The 19,811-nt window shown below is 36.5% G+C and overlaps 1 protein-coding gene across 1 annotated transcript in view; it reads left to right on the plus strand.

Annotated features, from left to right (window-relative positions):
- Nucleotides 1–19,811, plus strand: part of ARHGAP42 (Rho GTPase activating protein 42) — a 139,257-nt gene that overhangs the window by 55,391 nt on the left and 64,055 nt on the right. The window contains exon 4 of the mRNA XM_021529328.3: nt 19,738–19,809. Coding sequence (XP_021385003.3) covers nt 19,738–19,809 — 72 coding nt within the window. The remainder of the gene's footprint in view (nt 1–19,737; nt 19,810–19,811) is intronic.

Raw genomic sequence — 19,811 nt, forward strand, 5'->3', positions numbered from 1 at the left:
GGGGATTTATAAGATTCATGTACATTCCTTTGCCATCTTACATAAACAGTGTTCAGTGTGCAAATAGTATTTGCTTTTCAGTCTTCTACAGAGAATGCAAATTAAGAAAATCTTTTTTAGAAAATACTTCTAAGAAACAATGTGTGTTGCAGGAGATTAGTGTAATTGGTTGTTAGCAATTACAGTTTCTCCTGCTTTCTAGATTCAAGGTGCGCGTATTTGTATTTGGCTCCATATGGATATTCAATCAGAGAATGGTTTGGGTTGGGAGGGATCTTAAAGACCATACTTCAACTTCTGCTGTGGCAGGGAGGCCAGCCCCTAGACCAGGTTACTCAAAGCCCCATCCAGCTTTCAACACTTCTGGGGCATCTGCAATTTCTCTGGGCAACCTATGCCATTTTCTCACCAGTCTCAAATTAAAGAATTTATTCCCTATATTTAATCTAAACCTACATTCTTTCAGTTTAAAGACATTTCCCCTTGTGCTATCCTTGTAAAAGGTTTACCAGCTTTACCTTGCAGGATTTTTCAGTGACAACATTCACAAAATGAGATTACTTGCTATTTCCAGTTTTGAAGAGTATCATGGAGAGAGATATGAAATGCTGTCTTCATTAAAAGTACAAAATGAAAGGCTAGTTGGAAAGACCCTTGCTACTTGTCATTTTATAAATCTATTTTGTTCTCAATTCATATGTTCACTCCATGCAAGCATTTCACTGCTTGTAGTATTGCATTGCATAACAGCACTTCCCAAAGGTTTGAGAAGCATTCTGTGAGTAGCATTGCTGGAAGGAATTTATTTTAATGATGTTTTAGTCTTCACAGAAATGTGGTAGTTGCAATTTTAGTTTGTAGATTCTTTTGCTTCCACCGCAGTCACTAGTTGTCTTTTCAGATGGCTGTTGACAGAGAAAAAAGAAAGAAATATGTTTGCACTTTTAAAAGAGTATTTTAAGGGAACATGAGTTCTGGATCAGCCATACTTATAGCCTTTAAGTTTTAGACATTTATTTTCTGACTACAGAGGGAGGGAATGGAGCCGGTTGTAGAAGAAGATACGTGCTGTAACCATTACTAGCGTGTAATCACGTCAGAACATGCTGCTACCTGACATGCTACCACTTTCTAAAATTTTTTAATGGATTCTGAATTTTTCTGCAATTCTCCTGGAAGTATGAAAAAAGGTGCTTCGTTCCTACAAACTTAATTTTTAATTTTCCTTCATTTAGTCTGATCTTTGGAATGAAACTGCTGTATTTGTTGTTCTTATGTAATGTCCTGGGAAATGTCATTAAAAACAGAAAACAACACAAACACTTTATGTCCCAATGGGTGTGTAGAAACAAATATGCCTTTATTTAAACCAAACAAACACTACCCAAACAAAGCCCCCCACCTTTTCACAAGGAAGCAAAATATTCTCCTTTGAGCAATCTGTGTAATCTTCATGGGCTCATAGCTGGGTTACATACAAAGGTGTTTTATATAAGTATTTTCTGTTAGGATGTTGTGTTAGTATTTGCAGAAAACTTAGGTTGCCTTTATTATACTTTTCACGTGTCTGCAGAAGCTTCAGTTACTGTTATTTTGAGAAGCTTTCTTGGATGTATCTCCTGAAGCAAGTGCTTTTGCTTTGAGCTAAGACTGAAACAGATTAACAGTTTTGTCTGTTTTTTGGCAGCCATGCCAGTTTATTATGTACCTGCTTCACAAAACTGACCTGGCTAAAAGCAAAACAAACAAGATATTTACTGGTTATTTTTCAACCATATTGCAACAGACTGTTTCAGTGTGACAGCAACAGAGCACAGAAAAAGAAGTCAAAAAGGGGATGAAGGGGCATTTCAAGATCAGCAAACTGCTCAAGCTAGCATGATCACCAAAATAAATTACTACAAATCTACTTCTTGGTGCAGTATTTGTTGCAACCCTGCTATTACAAATAGGTGCACTCAGGGAAAGAGATTATTTTTCTAGTGTTAAAAAGGAAATTAGAGTAGAAATCTGGAAACCATGGTCACATGGTCCTGAGGAAAGTTTTGAAGGATGGGGCCACGGAGTCTGGTAGCCTTAAGGATTAAAATATTGTGAGAGCTATCTTTGGATAGCTGTTCTTTAGTAAAAACTATTTTTCAAATAAGTTTGAGTTTCCTTTCTGGGTTAAGTGGAGGTGGCCCATCCACCTTGGCCAAAATGGGTAAAACTTTGGCCCAGTTTGTTTTCATGTGACGTGTCATGACGGGATCTCATGGAGCTGATGTGCAATTCCCTCTGAAGTCCAAGTGTCAGAGTCAGTACAGAGTGGGCTGCAGCCAGCCAAAGCCTGCAGCGGGCTCTGGCACTGACCTGAGTCTCCACCCGTCCCGTGGCCCTGGGCTGGGGCCAGCGCGGAGCCGAGAGGTGGCCGCACACAGGGTCAGCCCAGAGCTGCCGTCCTGCACCGCTCCTGTGCGCGTCCCTACAGCACTGCCCCCGCAGCTGCTGTCAGACCCCACCAGCATTCCCATTCTGTGGCTAAAGGCTATTTTTTCACCACGGATACTATTGAGGATGTGGGGGAGCTGTTTGTTAGGGCGAGACCATCCATAATTTCCACGCTGAGGCAAAGGCCAGCTCGGTTTCCCTGATGAGCGTCCAGCAGGACCACAGGGAGGTGCGACCTCTGCAGCTGAGCCCACTTAGCAACACACAATCCCTTCTTAGTAGAGCCACAGTTTAAAGACACCAGGCTAGCCCTTTCTTGCCCCTAAGCTGCCTCTTACACTATATTGAGACCTTTTTACAAACTAGATGAGAGCTTTCTAAATTGACTTATTTTGTTAGTTGTATTTGCATGAGAGGATAAAAAAAAGCTAAAAAATCTCAATCTGATACTATTTTTAGACCTTTTGCTCTAAATGTCTTGTCATGGCATATGTCACGACATGTCCTGTGTTCCTTTCTTAATTCTGTGTGCTGTTCCCAACATACTCATTTTGAATTTTCAGCACTGACAACTGTCAGAACCTTCTAAATTATAACTATTCAGCAATTGAGCCTTAAATAACATCTGAACATTCTTCAGTGTGTCAGCTACCAGTAAAACTTACTATGTCAATAGTAAGGAGAAATTGAAAGGTTTTCTATGGATTCTATATATATAAAAGCTCCTTTACCTCTGAGTAGTTTGCAGCTGTGGCTAACCTACATTTTTTCAGAATACATCTTAAATGTTCATACACGTGCTTTTGTTTCCTGAAAGGATACATACTTCCACTTTCAACATTAACAGTTCCTGGGCATAGTACCATTACAAACAGCTAAGCTGATTTTGGCTTTATGCCTGGATGTGTCCATTCACGAAGTAGTTGTTAAAGCAAAATACAACTTCTAATTGCATTAATCTCTTTGAGTAGCTAATTTCCTCAGCATCAACTTCTTTTTCTTTTTTTTTTTTTTTTTGGTTCTGTTTTTTTTTAACAATGCTTTTTGGGGTTGGGTTTTGTTGGTACTGAAGAGATAACAAATAATAGATAGAGGAACCGTGGCAGTATCCAAACTATCAAGGGTGTGTCACAAGAAGCAAAGCACTGAAGTGTCAGACTGCCTTTCTCAGTGTTTTATTTCACAGCAGCTGTGCAATAGAATGCAAAGTGATTCCTAATAGTAACAGATCGTAGACCTATTAACCCCACTTGTGCAGTTAGTGGCATTGACCCGTGAAAACCTACAGTGTCTGTGAAGGTGCAAATTATTTTTCATACTGGAAGGCAGCACATGATGATCACAAATATTGCAGGGCCAGCTGTAAACCAGCACAACTTCGCCTGGCTGCTTGAATTCTCACCTTCACTAAGAGGCAGCAGACAGGTTGTGACTGCTTACACAATTGCTTAGTCCCCATAGCCACCAGTTAGCCACAGCTAAGACATTTTTAGTTCCCACTGAAGTGATTGCATTGATTGCTAAAAGAGTAAGTATAATATACTTACTTAAGTCTTAAATACTTAAGACCCCTTTCAGTTTGAACTGTTCAGCTTCTCAAATTCTCACTCTGATTTGAAACTTTCTTTGTCTGGGAAGTGTGGATGCTGCTTACATCATCTAACTAAGAAGAGACAGTCATCTGACAGGAAGAATTTAGGCTGAATGTCAGGAAAACCTCACGATGAGCTGCATTGTGAAATACTTTGCCAAAGAAAATAGTCTTTGCCAAGGAAATGTCTAAGGCACAAACTGAGATTAGGCCAAGTGTTGGAATATGTGATGTAGAAACAGAGTAAGTATTTTATATTGCTCAGTGACCATGCATCCCTCTTAGCCTGGAGCATGGTTAATCAGATTGTCATTAAGTATCTTTCAGTAAATTATTTCAAAGGTGCCCATCATGGTAATGGCTAGGAGTATGCTGTATTTCTCAAAAAGACTCCCACACTCTTTTTTGAGGTAGGGATTTTGGGGAAAATGGGGAACAGGCAGAAGTTGGACAACATCTAACAAATCAGCTTTTCCAGTTGAATTTGAGAATAACATTCTCACCCATGATATTTGTCCCAAGAGCAATTTGTGTGAGGCTCTAAATAGGTTGATTTCAGTATTTAGGAACCTAAATTTCTATGGAGGGGTCTGTAGCTGGCCATTTTTATTGCTTGTTTGTTTGAAGAAAATTAGAGCCACATTATCAAATATAACCATTTCTGGCAATTTGAAAAATTTTTCATACTCTCTGACAGATTCTAAAGTATGAAAAATTTAAAAGAAAATCCTAGCTGCAGTAAACATTCCTGCCAACATTTTGGCTTCCATGTTGGGTTAGCCATTTGCTTATTTTTATGTCTCACTGCTAAACTTTTATTTTGTTTATTTATTTGTTTCAAACTTTAAATTTTGAGGTGTGTGTTCTTACTTCAGACTCAGAAGTTGTTGCTTATGACATCCAGGCAAACTCTTGATCTCTTAAGAAGTGTGTCACTAATGAACAGCTTGTCTGTCTGCTTTAATATGTCCAGCTTTCGACAAGGAAGAAGAAACCTACACTCTTACTCTCTGTTTTTTTAAGGAAAGACTATTTAAAGGCAGTTTAAGGAATTCTGACAAATGAAGCTTTTCAAAATAAATGTTGTGATGAGTCTGGCAGCTCAACATCCCTTTAGGAATAATGTGCACTAATTAAATAACATTGGATTTACTTTTCATGGCAAGTTAGAAAGTTCTTACTTTGATTAGTGAAATGTTTATTTATTCTTTTATTGATTCCAACTTTCCCTCCACATCCTAATGGACCTCACAAGGAGGCCTGTTCAGGGCACATTCACTCTGCTCTGGAGAGGTTTTGTTGACATCTGCACAGTGAGGGAAACAGTCCTGGCTGCAAAATTTACAGATCAGGATTTGGAAAAGCAAAGAAACAAAATAATAAACATAAGGAAAAGATTTGGGGTAACTGCTAAGAAGTCTACAGCCAGACTAAAAATGTCTTGGAAAGTTTAAAAAAAGCTTTTTGTAAAGCAAAGCTTATTTGCTAGGATTTATCTTAATCAGATAATTTCTGTAAATGCTAATGCATTGAACAAAAAAGTTAAAAAAGCCACACAACTTTCCACAAAAGCAGAGATTTCTTCACTTCTGCACTTCTTAAGCAGAAGAATTTGCCCTATAGAAAAAGATTTTGTTTTGTATTGTTTACTCATTTTTCATAGGAAAAAATGTTCCATGTGATAAATGTTTAAGAAGGTAAGGATACTTGTAATATCCTAAAATATCTACTTTTTACAGAGTACTCAATAGAATAACTTACTATTAAAAATGTTGTGAAATGTGGTATGCTTAAATTCTGAACCAGTTTATTTCTTAATTAGTTCTGTGCTCCAATTATGCAGTTTCCTGTGTTTATGTAGCCATTTCCCACTTGATAATATGTAATGTAAACGTTCAAGCTGAGAAATTTTTTTGTTTGTTTGGACAGCCATAAAGGGGCATAAAACCAGAAAAATTTTCTTCTGCTGCCTGTGAAACTACATTCTCAAGCTCCTTTCCTTTCAGTATGATTTGAACTCTCAGCCTAGTCAAGAGACATGCACTGTTTGTATTAATGGTAATGATAAAAAGATAAATGCCCAGACTTGCAGGTGTGGTGGTGTTTGTGGTTGCTTTATCTTTTACAGTTTTTGCTGAGTTACAGTCTGTGGAGAAAGCTGTAAAAAAAAAATGGTATGTCTTACTGGATGATTAGCTATCTACCATGACCATATCCACTGCTGATTAATGTCTTCTAAATATTTTCAGGGGGGGTGCTAAAGAAAAAAGTGGTAAAAAAACACAGCTGTTGTTTTGGTTTGTTTTTGTGGGTTTTTGTTTGCTTGTTCTTGGTTGGTTGGTTAATTGGTTGATTTTGGGGTTTTTTCACTTTCATTTATCACCAGGCAGGTTTTTTTCCTCCAAAAGGAGGAAACCTGTAGCTTCAGTCATCTTTGTAATTGTACATATATCAGAAAAAGTTAAATGCATTCTTTAACATTTTATAAATTGTTCCTGTCTATGTAGAAAATAATTTTGCTGTTGTAACTAAACAAGTCTAAGAGACAGGAGAGGCTGTGAGTGAGAGGAGGCAGAAGGGGCACATAACAGTTTCCAGCTCAAGTTAGTGCCAGTAGCAACAGAAACCCCGCTGAGCTCTTGCCCACTGAAGGAAAAACAGGAATATGGAACACAGAGAAATCAAGTCTTTGAAGTGTGTCCTTGTACAATGAAAGAGTAGGTGGCATGCATGGTCTTTGTTATGTGAAAGGATTTTGAGAGAAATGAAAGCACTGCCATATCCTGAAAAGAAATAAAAGCACAGGAGGAGATACAGAAATGGAGCCAAGGTACAGTGAATTTATCCTTATATATTATCTTTTAGTGGGATTTTACAATAAATTGCAAGGTATAAAGCTCAGTTGGGTCTTTCCCCTTTCCCTTTTAACTTACTGGCCACTGCTTTCTCTAAATCCATTAAGAACTCCGGTAGGGGCAAGATGTGAATATTTTTTCACATAAACAAAAAATACTGGCACACATGCTTTGATGTACAATGCTTCTGCATTTGAATTTTACCTTACAGTGGTCAATGCATGTAGTGTATGGGTACTCATAAACAACCAGGTTCTCTGTAGCATCTATGCACTGCAGGAGCTCTTTTGGGAAGTTGCTATGTGTCATTGTGCTTGGTTCCTGCTCAGGAAAATGTATTTGGTGATGGCTAATATATATGTCAGTATGCATTAGAGTAAGTCAGTCTTAAACACACACGTCAAGGAAGTGAATGAAGAAGAACCAGTTGATGCCTTTTGTCTTCTAATTTCTGAACACACTGAAGATGAGGCACTTCTTACGACATTGTATTAGGACTTTTATTGTCAATACCTAGAACAGGAATTTTACAAAATATGTCCATGTGAGAGTTTACTAGTGGATCAATACATCTTAGAGTCTCATTGTAAATGTATGTTTCCTTCAGATTGGCCAAGTTTTTTTCTGTTTTCAAGTGATCTCTTTATTCTGTGTATTAAATGTAACAGTACTGGGGTCCCTCCTCCCAGTAGATCAAATTTAAACATCTTGCCCTTCAAGTTTTTGACGCTGACTCTTTGTAGTTGAGCTGAAGGAGTGATGGCAAGTCCTTTAGTAGGCACTACTCAGGTACATTTGGTATTTTCATAATGAATTCAGGTGTCCCAGTTTTGATATTAGTTTTGAATGCTAGGAATCTTGAATTCTGCTTTTTGCCTTTAGTATACAGAGGGAACTATGTTATTTACAAGAAGGATAGCTCATGCTGTATGAACCCTCTAGCTGTTAAAGATTACTAAATCATGGAGCTAGGACTGTAGCTTGTCGTGTTTGTTCAAAACTAGTGTTTAGAACTGTGCTATAATGAAAATTTCGTAAAATTGATCAAGGTACTCTATTTTAGATGTGCAGCTGTGGCCTGAAAACATGAATTAAAGATAGCTTAATAAAGGTAATGTTATAGGAATTTAGTTTACAATTCTGTTGATCCATAAGTTGCTTGAGATAGGTCATTCTTTGTTTTCAGATTGGTTCAGTGGTGCTATCAATAGTAAAACTTAAATAATTTATGCTGTCACTAAGGTAATCCTCTCAATACCTGCTGAGTTTTCTGAGCAGCCCTGAATAATTCTGATCCTTTCCTGCACATAACAACTGCATTTAAGAATCACCATCACCTTAAATTTTGCTCAGAAGCTAACAGTGTAAAAAGGATTTGAGCATTAATACTCATTGCATAATTCTGGCAGCTTTCACATAATATCTCCCAGAGCACATTGCAGAGCCTTGCTAGAAGTTGAGAAGGTCTGAATAGTCACTGTGAGCTCCGCATATGGTAGAGAAGGGCATCCTAAGCTTCACTATCAGGATGATACATGCATGGACATTACAAGTTTATTCTTCTGTTGCTATTGAAGTACCAGGGAGCAGCAGCTGACACAGTAGGACCAGCAGACTGGGACTGGCTTGTACAGCTACTGCTAGCAAAGTTCTTTTCCTTGCATGTACTTCAGCAAAGCAAATTTCAAGCAGCATTTCCCTCTAAACTTTTATTGCTAATGAGGGCCCTTTATTCAAATCCATTTCTTGGCAAGGCACATTGTGAGAGGAATGAAGTCAACTTTGTTAAAAGTTACTGTGGGAGGGCAGGAGCACTATTGTTAAATCCATGTCTGGACAATTCCCTTGGTATCATTCTTTGCATCTTAATTTCCCCATGAAGCCTAATTTACAACATGCCAGTATTTACATCTTTATTCAGTACTTGTAATACTTGATACAGAGTTTGATATTTGGAATAGAGTTTTGACACATGAGAAGAGCTCTGGAATTACTTTTATTATTTTATTCAGGCTCGCAAAGGGAAGGATAAGAGTTAAAATTTAAAATCAGTGATTTTTGTGTGATATTAATGTTTGAATTTTTACCCTTACCACTTCAACTACATTATAAAGAATAACTTTTCTGATTTTATTGGGCCCCTTTTGTACACAGATGTTTCTTCTGGGGACTATCCAATGTTCAAACAAACCCAGGACTCCTTTGCCATTTCATGTGGTGTGTGTGGGAGATGACAGACAACTTATATGCTTGCTCTGAATGCTTTAAAATCTAAGACCTGATTTCCTTCAATTTAACACATGCAACTAGTGTGTGTTTATTAATGGTCATAAAACTAGCCAAGCCCTTTAATAATTCAACTGGATTTTTTTTGTCTTGATACTGACCCCTGGCATTCAATTTCTTGAGATTATTATTAAATACTAGCACACTCTCCTTTTTATTTCTCTTATCAGCTGCTCTTATTCATTTGTCCATTTCCATGTTTGTCTTCAGAATACTCTGTGTTGCCTTTCCAGAAGTCTGTTGACATTTACATTGGTATAATTTGTAGATCATAGCATCTAAAAGTATTTCTGCAATTTTTTCTTTAATATTTTATTTTAAAAGGTGCTATAATTTTTTGTATGATTATTTCATAAAAAATAATAAATTTTAAGTGTCTTGTAAGAATTTAAAGACATTTTTGAAGGTTACCATCACATGGTTTTCCTATTGTAATCTAAGTTTATAAAAACCTGTTAAATATGATGGTAGCAGGAAAAGATCCAGTTTGGTCTTATTTGGGTCAAATAATTGAGGTATTTAACTTGTTTCTACATTCACCTACCTAAAGAAAATTAAATATAGCAGTCTTTTGGGATTTGAAGTAAAATAAAGAATTACAAGAAAAGAGAATATCTGAGTTTTTCCATGGAGCATATATGTGGAACATGACTGTTTTCAGTAATCCATGTTTTCTTAAGCCTTTGTTTTGTGCATTTTGAAGATGTAAACCAGAATTAACATAAAGGTATTTGTAGCAACTTCACTTCAGCAATTCCCAGTGCTTGAAAGACATCTAATATCCTCTTCAAACAAATCTGCTTTCTGTAGGCAGGTGACTTTGTACTATATGCTGTAAATAATTTTTAAGGCTTTCCATAAAATGTATTAGACGTCTCATTGCCTCTATGTGTTATCAGAGGCAGTTTTTTCACTGGGCATGTGACAGTTTGTAGCCTCTTACTTTACTCCTACTTGGAGTGATTGATAATACAGATCTACTGCACTTTCTTAACTCAGCAGGAAAATTTGAGCATGAGCTTTTCAAATGTAAAGTACATTTGGTTTGCCAAACCAAACCATCTAGTGGAAGATAAATGCAATATCTGTCCACATACAAATGGTAGGAATTGAGTAGCATCTTCTTGATGCTGTTTAAAGTCACGCTTGAAGTATTTGTGGTCCAACAATGCCCAAGAATCTTGTGTTTATGACTGAAACAGATTAGCATACAAACATTAAAACTTAACTGCTGTAAAATAACAACAGTTCTGGGAGTTTAAATATAATGATATTTTCTCTTCATAAGGCAGGAAAGATGCATTAAGCTTACTGCAAATTCTCAAATGGGAAATTTAAAACAGATGGAATGAATATTTAGCTTTTCCCTCCAGAGAAATCACAGACAATGAATACATTACGTGAACAAGATAATTAAAAGGAAGTAGCATTAAAAAGAAGTATTAAATGAATGTGTTGATAATATACTTTATCTAAACATGCCAAACACCATTTTTGCATCTTTAAAAACTTTTAATGTATGGAAATCTTGTTTCAACCTTTACTTTCTTTTACCTGCAATGGTAAGTTCAGTCATAGATAACATACCTTATTATGCAAAACAAGAACTATTGAGATGCATTTGAAAATTGCTGCTGTAAATTCATGGTGCAAGTATTCTCATCTAAGTTCATTTTTACCCTTCCTTACATGTCTTGCTGCTCACTAAGCAATATCTACAAAGTATAGTCTTGCAGTCAGTGAGAATTGTTTCTTATGGTTGCTGTTCATGAAGAGATGAACAAACCACTAAGAAAAAAATAATTGTAAGATGCTTGAAGTCATTTATAAGACATGCTGCATCTTGTATAGCTCTGTTAAATATTTGTTCCCTTGGGAATTTCTGGTGTGCTTCTATAAGATATTGCCAGTGGGTAGCATAAGATGGTTCTGGAGCAGCGCTGAGTAACTAGAGTCAGATGGTAGGAACTTTTGGTTTCTGATGATCCAATTTTTTCTGTTGGTTTCCATGCTCAGCTTCAGTGAGCTCCCTGTGTGAGCCCTGTCTTGATCAGACACTAATTAGCTGCCACATTCCAAAGTCAACTGGTGAATCTGGCATCTTAATACCCATGAATTGCAGAAAGTGTGAGTAGTGGAGGCAACATGCTGCCAGGGGATGGAGGGCAGAATGGTTATTTCTGAGGCTGAATGACATTCTCTCTAAAGAGAAGTGATATGCAATGACCAATTTGGGTGTTGACAGGAAAGAAATAGCGTAGATCAGGTAGGAAGTTTTGATTACATACCTGTTCCAGCACTGCACATGTAATCAGTTGGTGATAAATGTAATAACTATGCTAGGAATTAATTCAATAAAAGGAAATCAGGAGGCATAAAAATACTACTTCATGTTGGGATTAGACTAAGCCATATTTTGTATTACCTAATATAATAAACTCTAACTCATGTGATCCCTATTTAGCATGATAGTGTTAAAATTTGACTTTTTTTCTTTTAACTCTGAGGCAAGTAATTTGTTACACTATTTCACTGGTTGCAGTGCTTTGTTAATTTATTCTTCTATTTGGGAGTATGGCTACACTGGTAGTTCATGTGATTCGTTACATTAGAAGTGCCGTGTAACTTTGTAAGTGTAACTTTAGACTGTGAAAGTAACCTTTACTGAATCCTGTAATGTCTATAATATTTTTGCTGTCTTTGTTGAATCCAGCTGCTTTCTGCTGAATAAAAATCAAGTCTTGCCCAGTCACAGATTTCTTTGGGTTATCACAGAAAACTTTAAAAGGGTTTGCAATATCTCTGAGGGAAAGCAGACTTCAAGCCCAGTGGCCCAGATGTTCATTTGCTTTCTTTTGGAAACATCGAAATACTGTAAGCCTTTATACATCCACATGGAATTATCTTTATGTAAGCAGGTTAGCAAACTTGAGTTTAATTGCAGACAACCTCACGATTTCATTATGTGATATATCTTATCTGAATATATCAGATAAGATATATATATGTCTGTATGCACAGAGTCTGTGGATATCTAATGCTGAGTGACTGACTTAATTGCCCGGCTAAGTCCTTGAGCCTCTTCGTGTTGGTGCTGTTACTGAGGTGATAATGTCCTCTGTCAGGTCTTGCTGTTGGCAGTGCATGGATTGATTTAGTAGGGGATACTTGAAGTTCCAGATTCTGTGTGATAACTGTTACTTAAACTCAAAAATATGTTTTCTCTTTGTCTAGTTTCTTAATGCCAATCCTTAGAGTTAATACTTCTCTGCTCCTTGGCCCTAAAGCAAGTTAACGAGTGTTAGCATAGCATGGTCTTAAAGACCTAGGCTTTCAGGGTCATTCATAAGGCTTGGCTTCCTGGGAGAAAGAAGGGAACTTCTGCTCCACAGCCATTGCAGACACAAAGAATATTGGTGCCTCCTTCCAAGAGAATCAAGTTTTTATGAAAGGTTGTATGCACCTTGGGATCTCTGAATGCTAAAGTACCATATATATTGTTTTTTGCCTTAAAGATTGAGCTAGTACAAAAAAGGTAAATGCATGAGGGTGATTGGGCTGTATTTGGTAGTTACTTGCTATGTTGTACCTTCTTCTAAGGTAGCAGAGGTCATCATAACCCTGTTTAGGAATGTGTGGAAACAGCCCAGAAAGCATATGCCTTAACTTTGAGACTGCTGGAGTCATAAAGTTAATGAAATGTGGCTTATACAAACACTTAATTCATGTGCTGATGTAATGAAAGCATTTTAAACTTATTCTTTTTAATTACATACTGTCCTTAGTAGGATAGTGGGTAGTTGAAAAATAGCAAAGAAAAAAGCAGATAGTACAATGGAGTATTTATAAAATAATGTTGACTCACTTGTTCCTGCCAATGAGCTCCCAAAATATATTGCTTACAAATGGTAACTATTTTCTTCCTTGACTGATACTTGCAAGGAATAGAGGAAACTACCAAATGGGACAAAGAGAGAGCCTGAGAGGATCTCCTGATATTTGATATTCTCCCCAATTTACAAGACAAAGTTGCATCTGGTTAATGATCACAAAAATAGTCACAGAACTCACTAATACTTTCAAATCTAGTTTGTCCACTTACCCATTGATTAGATGTTCTGATAGAAAAATGTATCAGGAATCCTTCATTTACCAAGACCTCTACTGAGTAATTGCAAAGTCAAGATGCACAAGACCCTGAAGATTGGGTCAGCTGGTCAGAGCTTGGTGCTGATACCACCAAGATTGTGGGTTCAGTCCCTGGATGGACCATTCTGTTAAGATTTGGACTTCGTGATCCTTGTGGCTCCTTTTGGACTCAGAATATCAGTGATGTAAAATTATGTTTGCAATGTTAAATTTAAAATATTATATCTACATATTTTTTCTATGTATATTTACACCACATAATGTGTACTTTTTAGAATATCAATGTTACGTTTAAAAAGCAGATGGTAGATCTGAGTCAGATTCTTTATGAAGACTGATTTTTTTGAAGGTCGGCTGGTTTTTTATCTGCTTGGTCTGTAATTAGTCAAAAGGAAAAAGCTCCTGAGTACACCCAACATCTGAAATTCTTCAGTTGTTCTTCAAATGAGTTCTGTTCTTCCTTGAATATTTTGCGAGGACTCCATAAGGAGACTGGCCTTTCTTTCTGTGCTAAAGGCAGCCTTTGTGTATATTTTCGTGTGTAGTTTTTTATTATATTAACAAACAATCACTTCAGGTTTGACAGTATAGTAATGTATTTTTAAACATAAGCTATGCAATATAGAAAATTGAAGTTAACTTGAAAACATTGAGAAAAAACCTGATCTAGTGGAAAGCATTGCTGCCCATGACAGGGGGTAGAACCTGATGATCTTTAACCCAAACCATTTTTTGATTCATATGTATAACTACTCCCAGCCTTGACTAGTATGTGATTTATAAGCATCCCCTCGTGGCAATATATTAATACGACTTGATACAGCTTTAGGTTTTTTGGTAAGAAGCTGAAAGTTGCATTACATATTGTACATGGAAGTGTCCAGCCTATACAATTAATTGTCTGTAGTTAAAAATTAGTAGTCTTCTCAATTTCCTTTAACATCAGCTTTACTTTAAATAAGTAGAAGTGGCAGTGATGTTTTTAGGAAATTAACATAAGCTTAGATATTGTTTGATGTCATCTTTTCTTTTAGTTTTTGTAAAGGTGAAAGATATTAAGATAAACTTCAAGTATATTATTTGTTTTTAAGTATGTGATTTCTCTCTGTAGAGTTTTCTGTACAAAGCTGTAAAAATATTTGTCTTGCTAAGGTCAAGTAGTTACGGGCATTGAAATTCACAATATTAACTTTGTGTAATATTTACACTTTTTAACTTCTAAAATAGAAACGATGCACTTAAATACATGACCAGTGTTTTATCTTGGCATGTTTATATTCTTTATAACATTCAATTTGATACATGAGTTATACAAAAGCCTACTTGTCTGTATTTGTTCTCAACTTCTGTATTTGAAGTTGTATTGATTAAGAGCTGCTAATACAGGCCTCAGACTGAAAGGAGAAGTATTTTGATCAGATGTTAGGAATTGTTAGGAATTGGAGGAAAGATTTAAATTTAAATGATGTCTTTTTGTCTAGCAGATAAATATTTTTCTGAATTAGAAATGCATTACTCTGCATATAATACTTTTGAGATTTATTGGCCCCCTTGAATGAATTTGTGTTTTCTAAAAGTCTTATACTAACATAAAAAAAGTTAATATTTTTCAACATTCAGAATTTTCAAGCCATTCAGTATTTCAGGGAAATGAGTTCTATTTACTGTGTGCTAGTAAGGTCATTCTGTGTTGCCATGAAAAGTAGGCATAGCCGATTTTGGAACAAAAAAATGTTTTTTCAAGATACACTATATAAACACAAAAGTTTTTTGTAGTTAAATTTTTTTGTTATCACTCAGGTAAGTTTAATATAATTCTGTTACTGCAAATGTTCCTCACTTAAATTGTTGCTGTCTTCTTCTGACAATTGGTAAATCTGTTAACTTAGTTCTTTCTGTGACTTACATAGTCCTTATCCTTACAAATGAAAATACAAAGCTCAAAAGGTATTGACTGTCCTTGTACTGCAGTTCAGCCCTGTAGACACTAAGGTGAAGATAAAATCCTATAAAACAAATCAGGGCTTAAAATTTCTGTGTCTGTGCTGTTAGTACTTTATTAGCAACTGTGTCAGTATCTTTTAGGTAAATTTCTGTTTATATCCACTGATTCTACCAAAGCAGAATTACAGATTGCCTTGGGTTGGAAGGGACTTTAAAGGTCATCCAACTCCAACTCTCTACCGTGGGCAGGGACACCTTCCACTAGACCAAGCTGCTGAAAGCCCCATCCAACCTGCCCTTGAACACTTCCAGGAATGGGACATCCACAACTTCTCTGGGCAACCTGTGCCAGTGCATCAACACCTTCCCAATAAAGCATTTCTTTCTAATATATAATCTAAACCTTCCCTCTTTCCATTTAAATCTATCTACCCTTTCTCACTTGAAGTAAAAGAAGATGAATGCTGCATGTACAGGCTGTATATCATTAACTTTCCTAAATTCAGAAAAACCAGAAAACTAATTAGAAAACTCATTCAAAACATTAATGTTGACTTGAATTTAAGAAAATCTAGAAATGGAGATGTTCAGATATGTTTGCAAGAAATTTGTTCTTCCCTTTCTAACACTGAATAATAATTATGATTCTGTTAATGGTCTTCATTCTAATGATTGAAAGTTTTATTAAAAAAATAAAAGTTTAAAAAATTGCTAGCCCAAAATGTTTTCCATGTAAAGATGTGGAGTTTCTCTGTGATCTGCAAAAACTACAGTTTAATCTCAGTATTAGTGCAGAAATTCAATTTCATAGCTAACTCCTGTAGGGAAAGAGGGTAGGTTGGAAAAGTAGGTGATCATGAATCAGAAAAGACAACTTAAGTGGCTTCATCATGTTGTCTCAAAGACTGTCATGGTGTATTGAAATGTTGCAGTTATGCAAACAATGACCAACCTCATAAGTTGTCCAAACTGCCTTAGAAAATTTTTGAATTTTTAAATGCTTCTTTTACAAATATATTTTAAAACTTCTGGGTGGTTTTAGTGGTACTTATTTCAATGGTGCTTTTATCAGAAGTAGATTTAACTAGAACTAAGTGGAATTATATATACTAAAGATATAAATCTGAATAAGCTTTAGTTTAGAAAAATCTGTTTCTTTATTACTGTATCTAATATAGCTCTCTCAAATGTCAAAGTAATATTCTTGTATTATGTCTGCTAATACTTGTCTAGCATCCTAATTAAAAAAAGACTGATGAACTGTCATTAAATTAAAATTGTGTTCTTCTTTTTCTTTTCTTTTTCTGAAGAAAGACCATTGCTTTTGCCAAACAAGAGAAACAATCACGTAATTTGATTGACTGCCACATATTAACCATGCTGAGCACTGGAACTGTGTAACATTCAATAACTATTAGATCAACAAAATGTAACTTCTCTAAAGGTGTGACTAATCTGAATAAGCATGGAAGGGTAAGATCCATATTTTAGACACAACATGGATTTCTGAAGTTGCTGTTTACAAAAACTGTTACAGTCTTTTTGACATTGTTTGCCTGTTCCCAATGTCCCTCATTTCAACCTAGCATAATAACTGAGTAGGAGAGGGATTATCATCTTGGCAGGAAAAAACATACTCTGTTAGGACCACACAGTGAAAATTTCAGATTATCTAAAGCAATCAGATTTCCATAGAAATGTTGTGGGAGTATTGGATTGCTACTTTAAAGGGCACGCAGAAGAGTTGGGGGTTGGGGAGGGAGTGTGGGGGAGGGCTGTATGAAGATTTATAACCCTTAAGAAACAGTGAGGTAGTTGCAGTGATACTAATTGACAAAGAAAGGAAATTAATAAGTGAATATGTCAGGCAAAAGTTCTTCTTTCTCTATAATTTTCAGTTTCCAAAACCTAGGCTCAATGTGGTGGAAATTGATGGAAGTCTTTACACATTGGAGCATTCTGCATCTTGTAATAGTGGCTGTTGAAATGCATCTGCTGGGATTTTCTGAGGTCCTTTGCTGCATATTCTCCCTCTCCAAAGCCAAAGTCTTATTTCTTGCCTAGATCCTAATTTTGCTGGGAGATTAATTGTCACAACAGGGCTCTTGCCAGTGGAATCTTTCAGCCCAGGGATGAACTTGCAGTGTGTTCTGTTGATGTGACTTAGCAGATCTATTCAAAGGCCCAGACCTCATCTAGATGAAAGCCTGGCAATGCATGCTGTCCATTCCCACTTCATGTATAACTATGGGAGTATAACACTGTGGTTCAGTCCAGCAAAGCCACTTGCTTCTCAGACAAATTCTCTCAGTTCCATATGCTTCCTATGTCTATGTTCTTCCATGGTGTTTGAAACAGGGATCTCTTTTTCCAAGATACTTCCTTTGCTTTGCAACAGCTTTGAGCGAGATGGGTGGGAGTTGTGTTTTAGTCACTTTAATGCTGCCAAGGGGATGATATATGCAGTGAGGTCTCCTGGTGTGGCATGGAGGCTTCATGAGCATGGTAGTATTGAGTCAAGGGAAGGCCATTCAGCTCCACATGGGGCTAGTTTGACTAGCAGCAATAATACTTAATACTACTTAATAATATGTATCTGTCTCCCTTAAATTGAACTGTGACATATTTAGCAATGAATCTAAAAGGCAGAGAAAAACTTTGTTTGGGACATGAAAAAAAAAATCGCATCCACACTTACATACCAGTGACTCCAGCAATCATTTGTGGTTTCTGTGTGTGTTGTTAAAAGCCATGTATATGCTCTGGAAGCTATCAAAACTTCCAGCTGCTGCTTCCAGGCATATGCACTGAAATGTTGCTTGGTAGTAGGCAAGTCATTTAAGTTTTGCACTGCTGTTAATCTGCTTTAGTGATCCTTGGGATTGAAATTATCTTTTGCTAAGTGCAAGCTCTTTGCCTTGTAAAAGGTGTTGAGTCCCAGTTAGATTGCTGGATGATGGCTAAAAATCTATATATTACTGGGAAGTATCCACTTGGAGAGTAAGGTAGTATTGTAGTCTGGTCCAGTGGAACTGATGGAAGTTGTTGAATGCAATGAAAACATTGCTCCTTATCCTCTGTGCCTGATTTTTGTTTTTAAATGTAGCACATTTTGATCATGGTATATATCCAGTGTTGCCATTGCAGTCTTGAACTTCACTTCATAAGAGTGTCAAAGAGAGCCTCAGCTTCTCCTAGAACTTTACCCTTCTAAGAGATGTGGTGATTCTGTGGTCTTTTGGATTGTAATGTTAGGTTTGGGAAGAAAGAAAGTGTGTTTGTATTCCAATGGGTTTATTCTATACGGTTTTTATTACAGTGTTTTGGGAAGTTTTTGTGCTCAACTGACAATGTAACTTATCAATTACTGTTATGGAAGAACCACAAGAACTGTATTCATTCACATTTGGCTTAGGCACATGTTAGCTTTGCCCAGACCTAAACCTGCCAAAGCCCAAATTATGAGTGCTGGTAAAGACTGTCCTGGCGAGGATTAAAAAAGCTATTTGTGCAGAAAGCCCAGAGTTTTGTCTGCAGTCAATATAATAGAATATTGTAATGTGTTTTATTGTACTTTATTGCTGATATGTTGACAGGTATTAGTTTCTCTGATTTTCATCAGCAAAGGCAATTTAATTGGTTATTCTTGCTGCCTCTAAAAGGCATATGGGGAAATTATGCCTCCTTTTCTTGGAGAGTGGCATGATGGCTTGGCTGCCATTTGTATTCTGCTGCTTATGTGTTTCCAGTCCCAAATGACTACAAACTGCTTTCGGTGATTGCTGCTGGGAATGGGTTTCAGGGAGGAGTTCCCAGGACTGGATTTACACTAAATAAACAGAGGCCAGAGGGGAAAACTGCGTTTCATTAAGAACTCTGGTTTAGCTTAAAGGGATAAAAATAGCTGCAGGACATTTCAAATTAGTTTAAAAACTAGAAAAGTGAAGGAACCCAATCTAGATTATTTATTTTAAGTGCCCACTTATCTTTTTGGAGTTCTCTGCCTCACTGTCTTCTGCTCAGTGTACCTAGGTCTGTAATTCAAAGGGATAGGTGAAAAGATTCAGCTGTCAAAATTTCAGATTCCATAAACACAGACTTTTTAGTCAGTGCTGTCAGTATTCATGTGTTCGTCTTCTTTGTTTTGCCAAAATATATTCCTGAAAGTCTTCATTTTCTATTCTGGTTTTAGGCAAGATGCAAGAAATGGAAGTAAAGTACCAGAAAACCTTCTGCATATTGGAGAGAAAATTACTGCATCTTCCATTAAAATTACTTTAGTTATTAATAAAAAATGTTCCATAATAGACTAGTGTACATGTGTGTTGTCTGCTTTGTGTAAAGAAAACAGAATTACTTGCCTTCTGCTCTTACCAGTTTCAGACATGCATTTTTCAGTCTTGCAATTGTCAGGATTACAGTGACTCCACTTTCTGCAAATACTCTGTATTAAGAAGATATCCTTTATGTTTAACATTGCAGATCCAGAATGCTAATGATGTGCTAATAGCACCGCTGGAGAAGTTTCGAAAAGAGCAAATAGGAGCAGCAAAAGT

Source organism: Lonchura striata, chromosome 1 (assembly GCF_050655825.1).
Source record: "Lonchura striata isolate lonStrDom1 chromosome 1, ASM5065582v1, whole genome shotgun sequence".
Taxonomy (NCBI): Eukaryota; Metazoa; Chordata; class Aves; order Passeriformes; family Estrildidae; genus Lonchura; species Lonchura striata.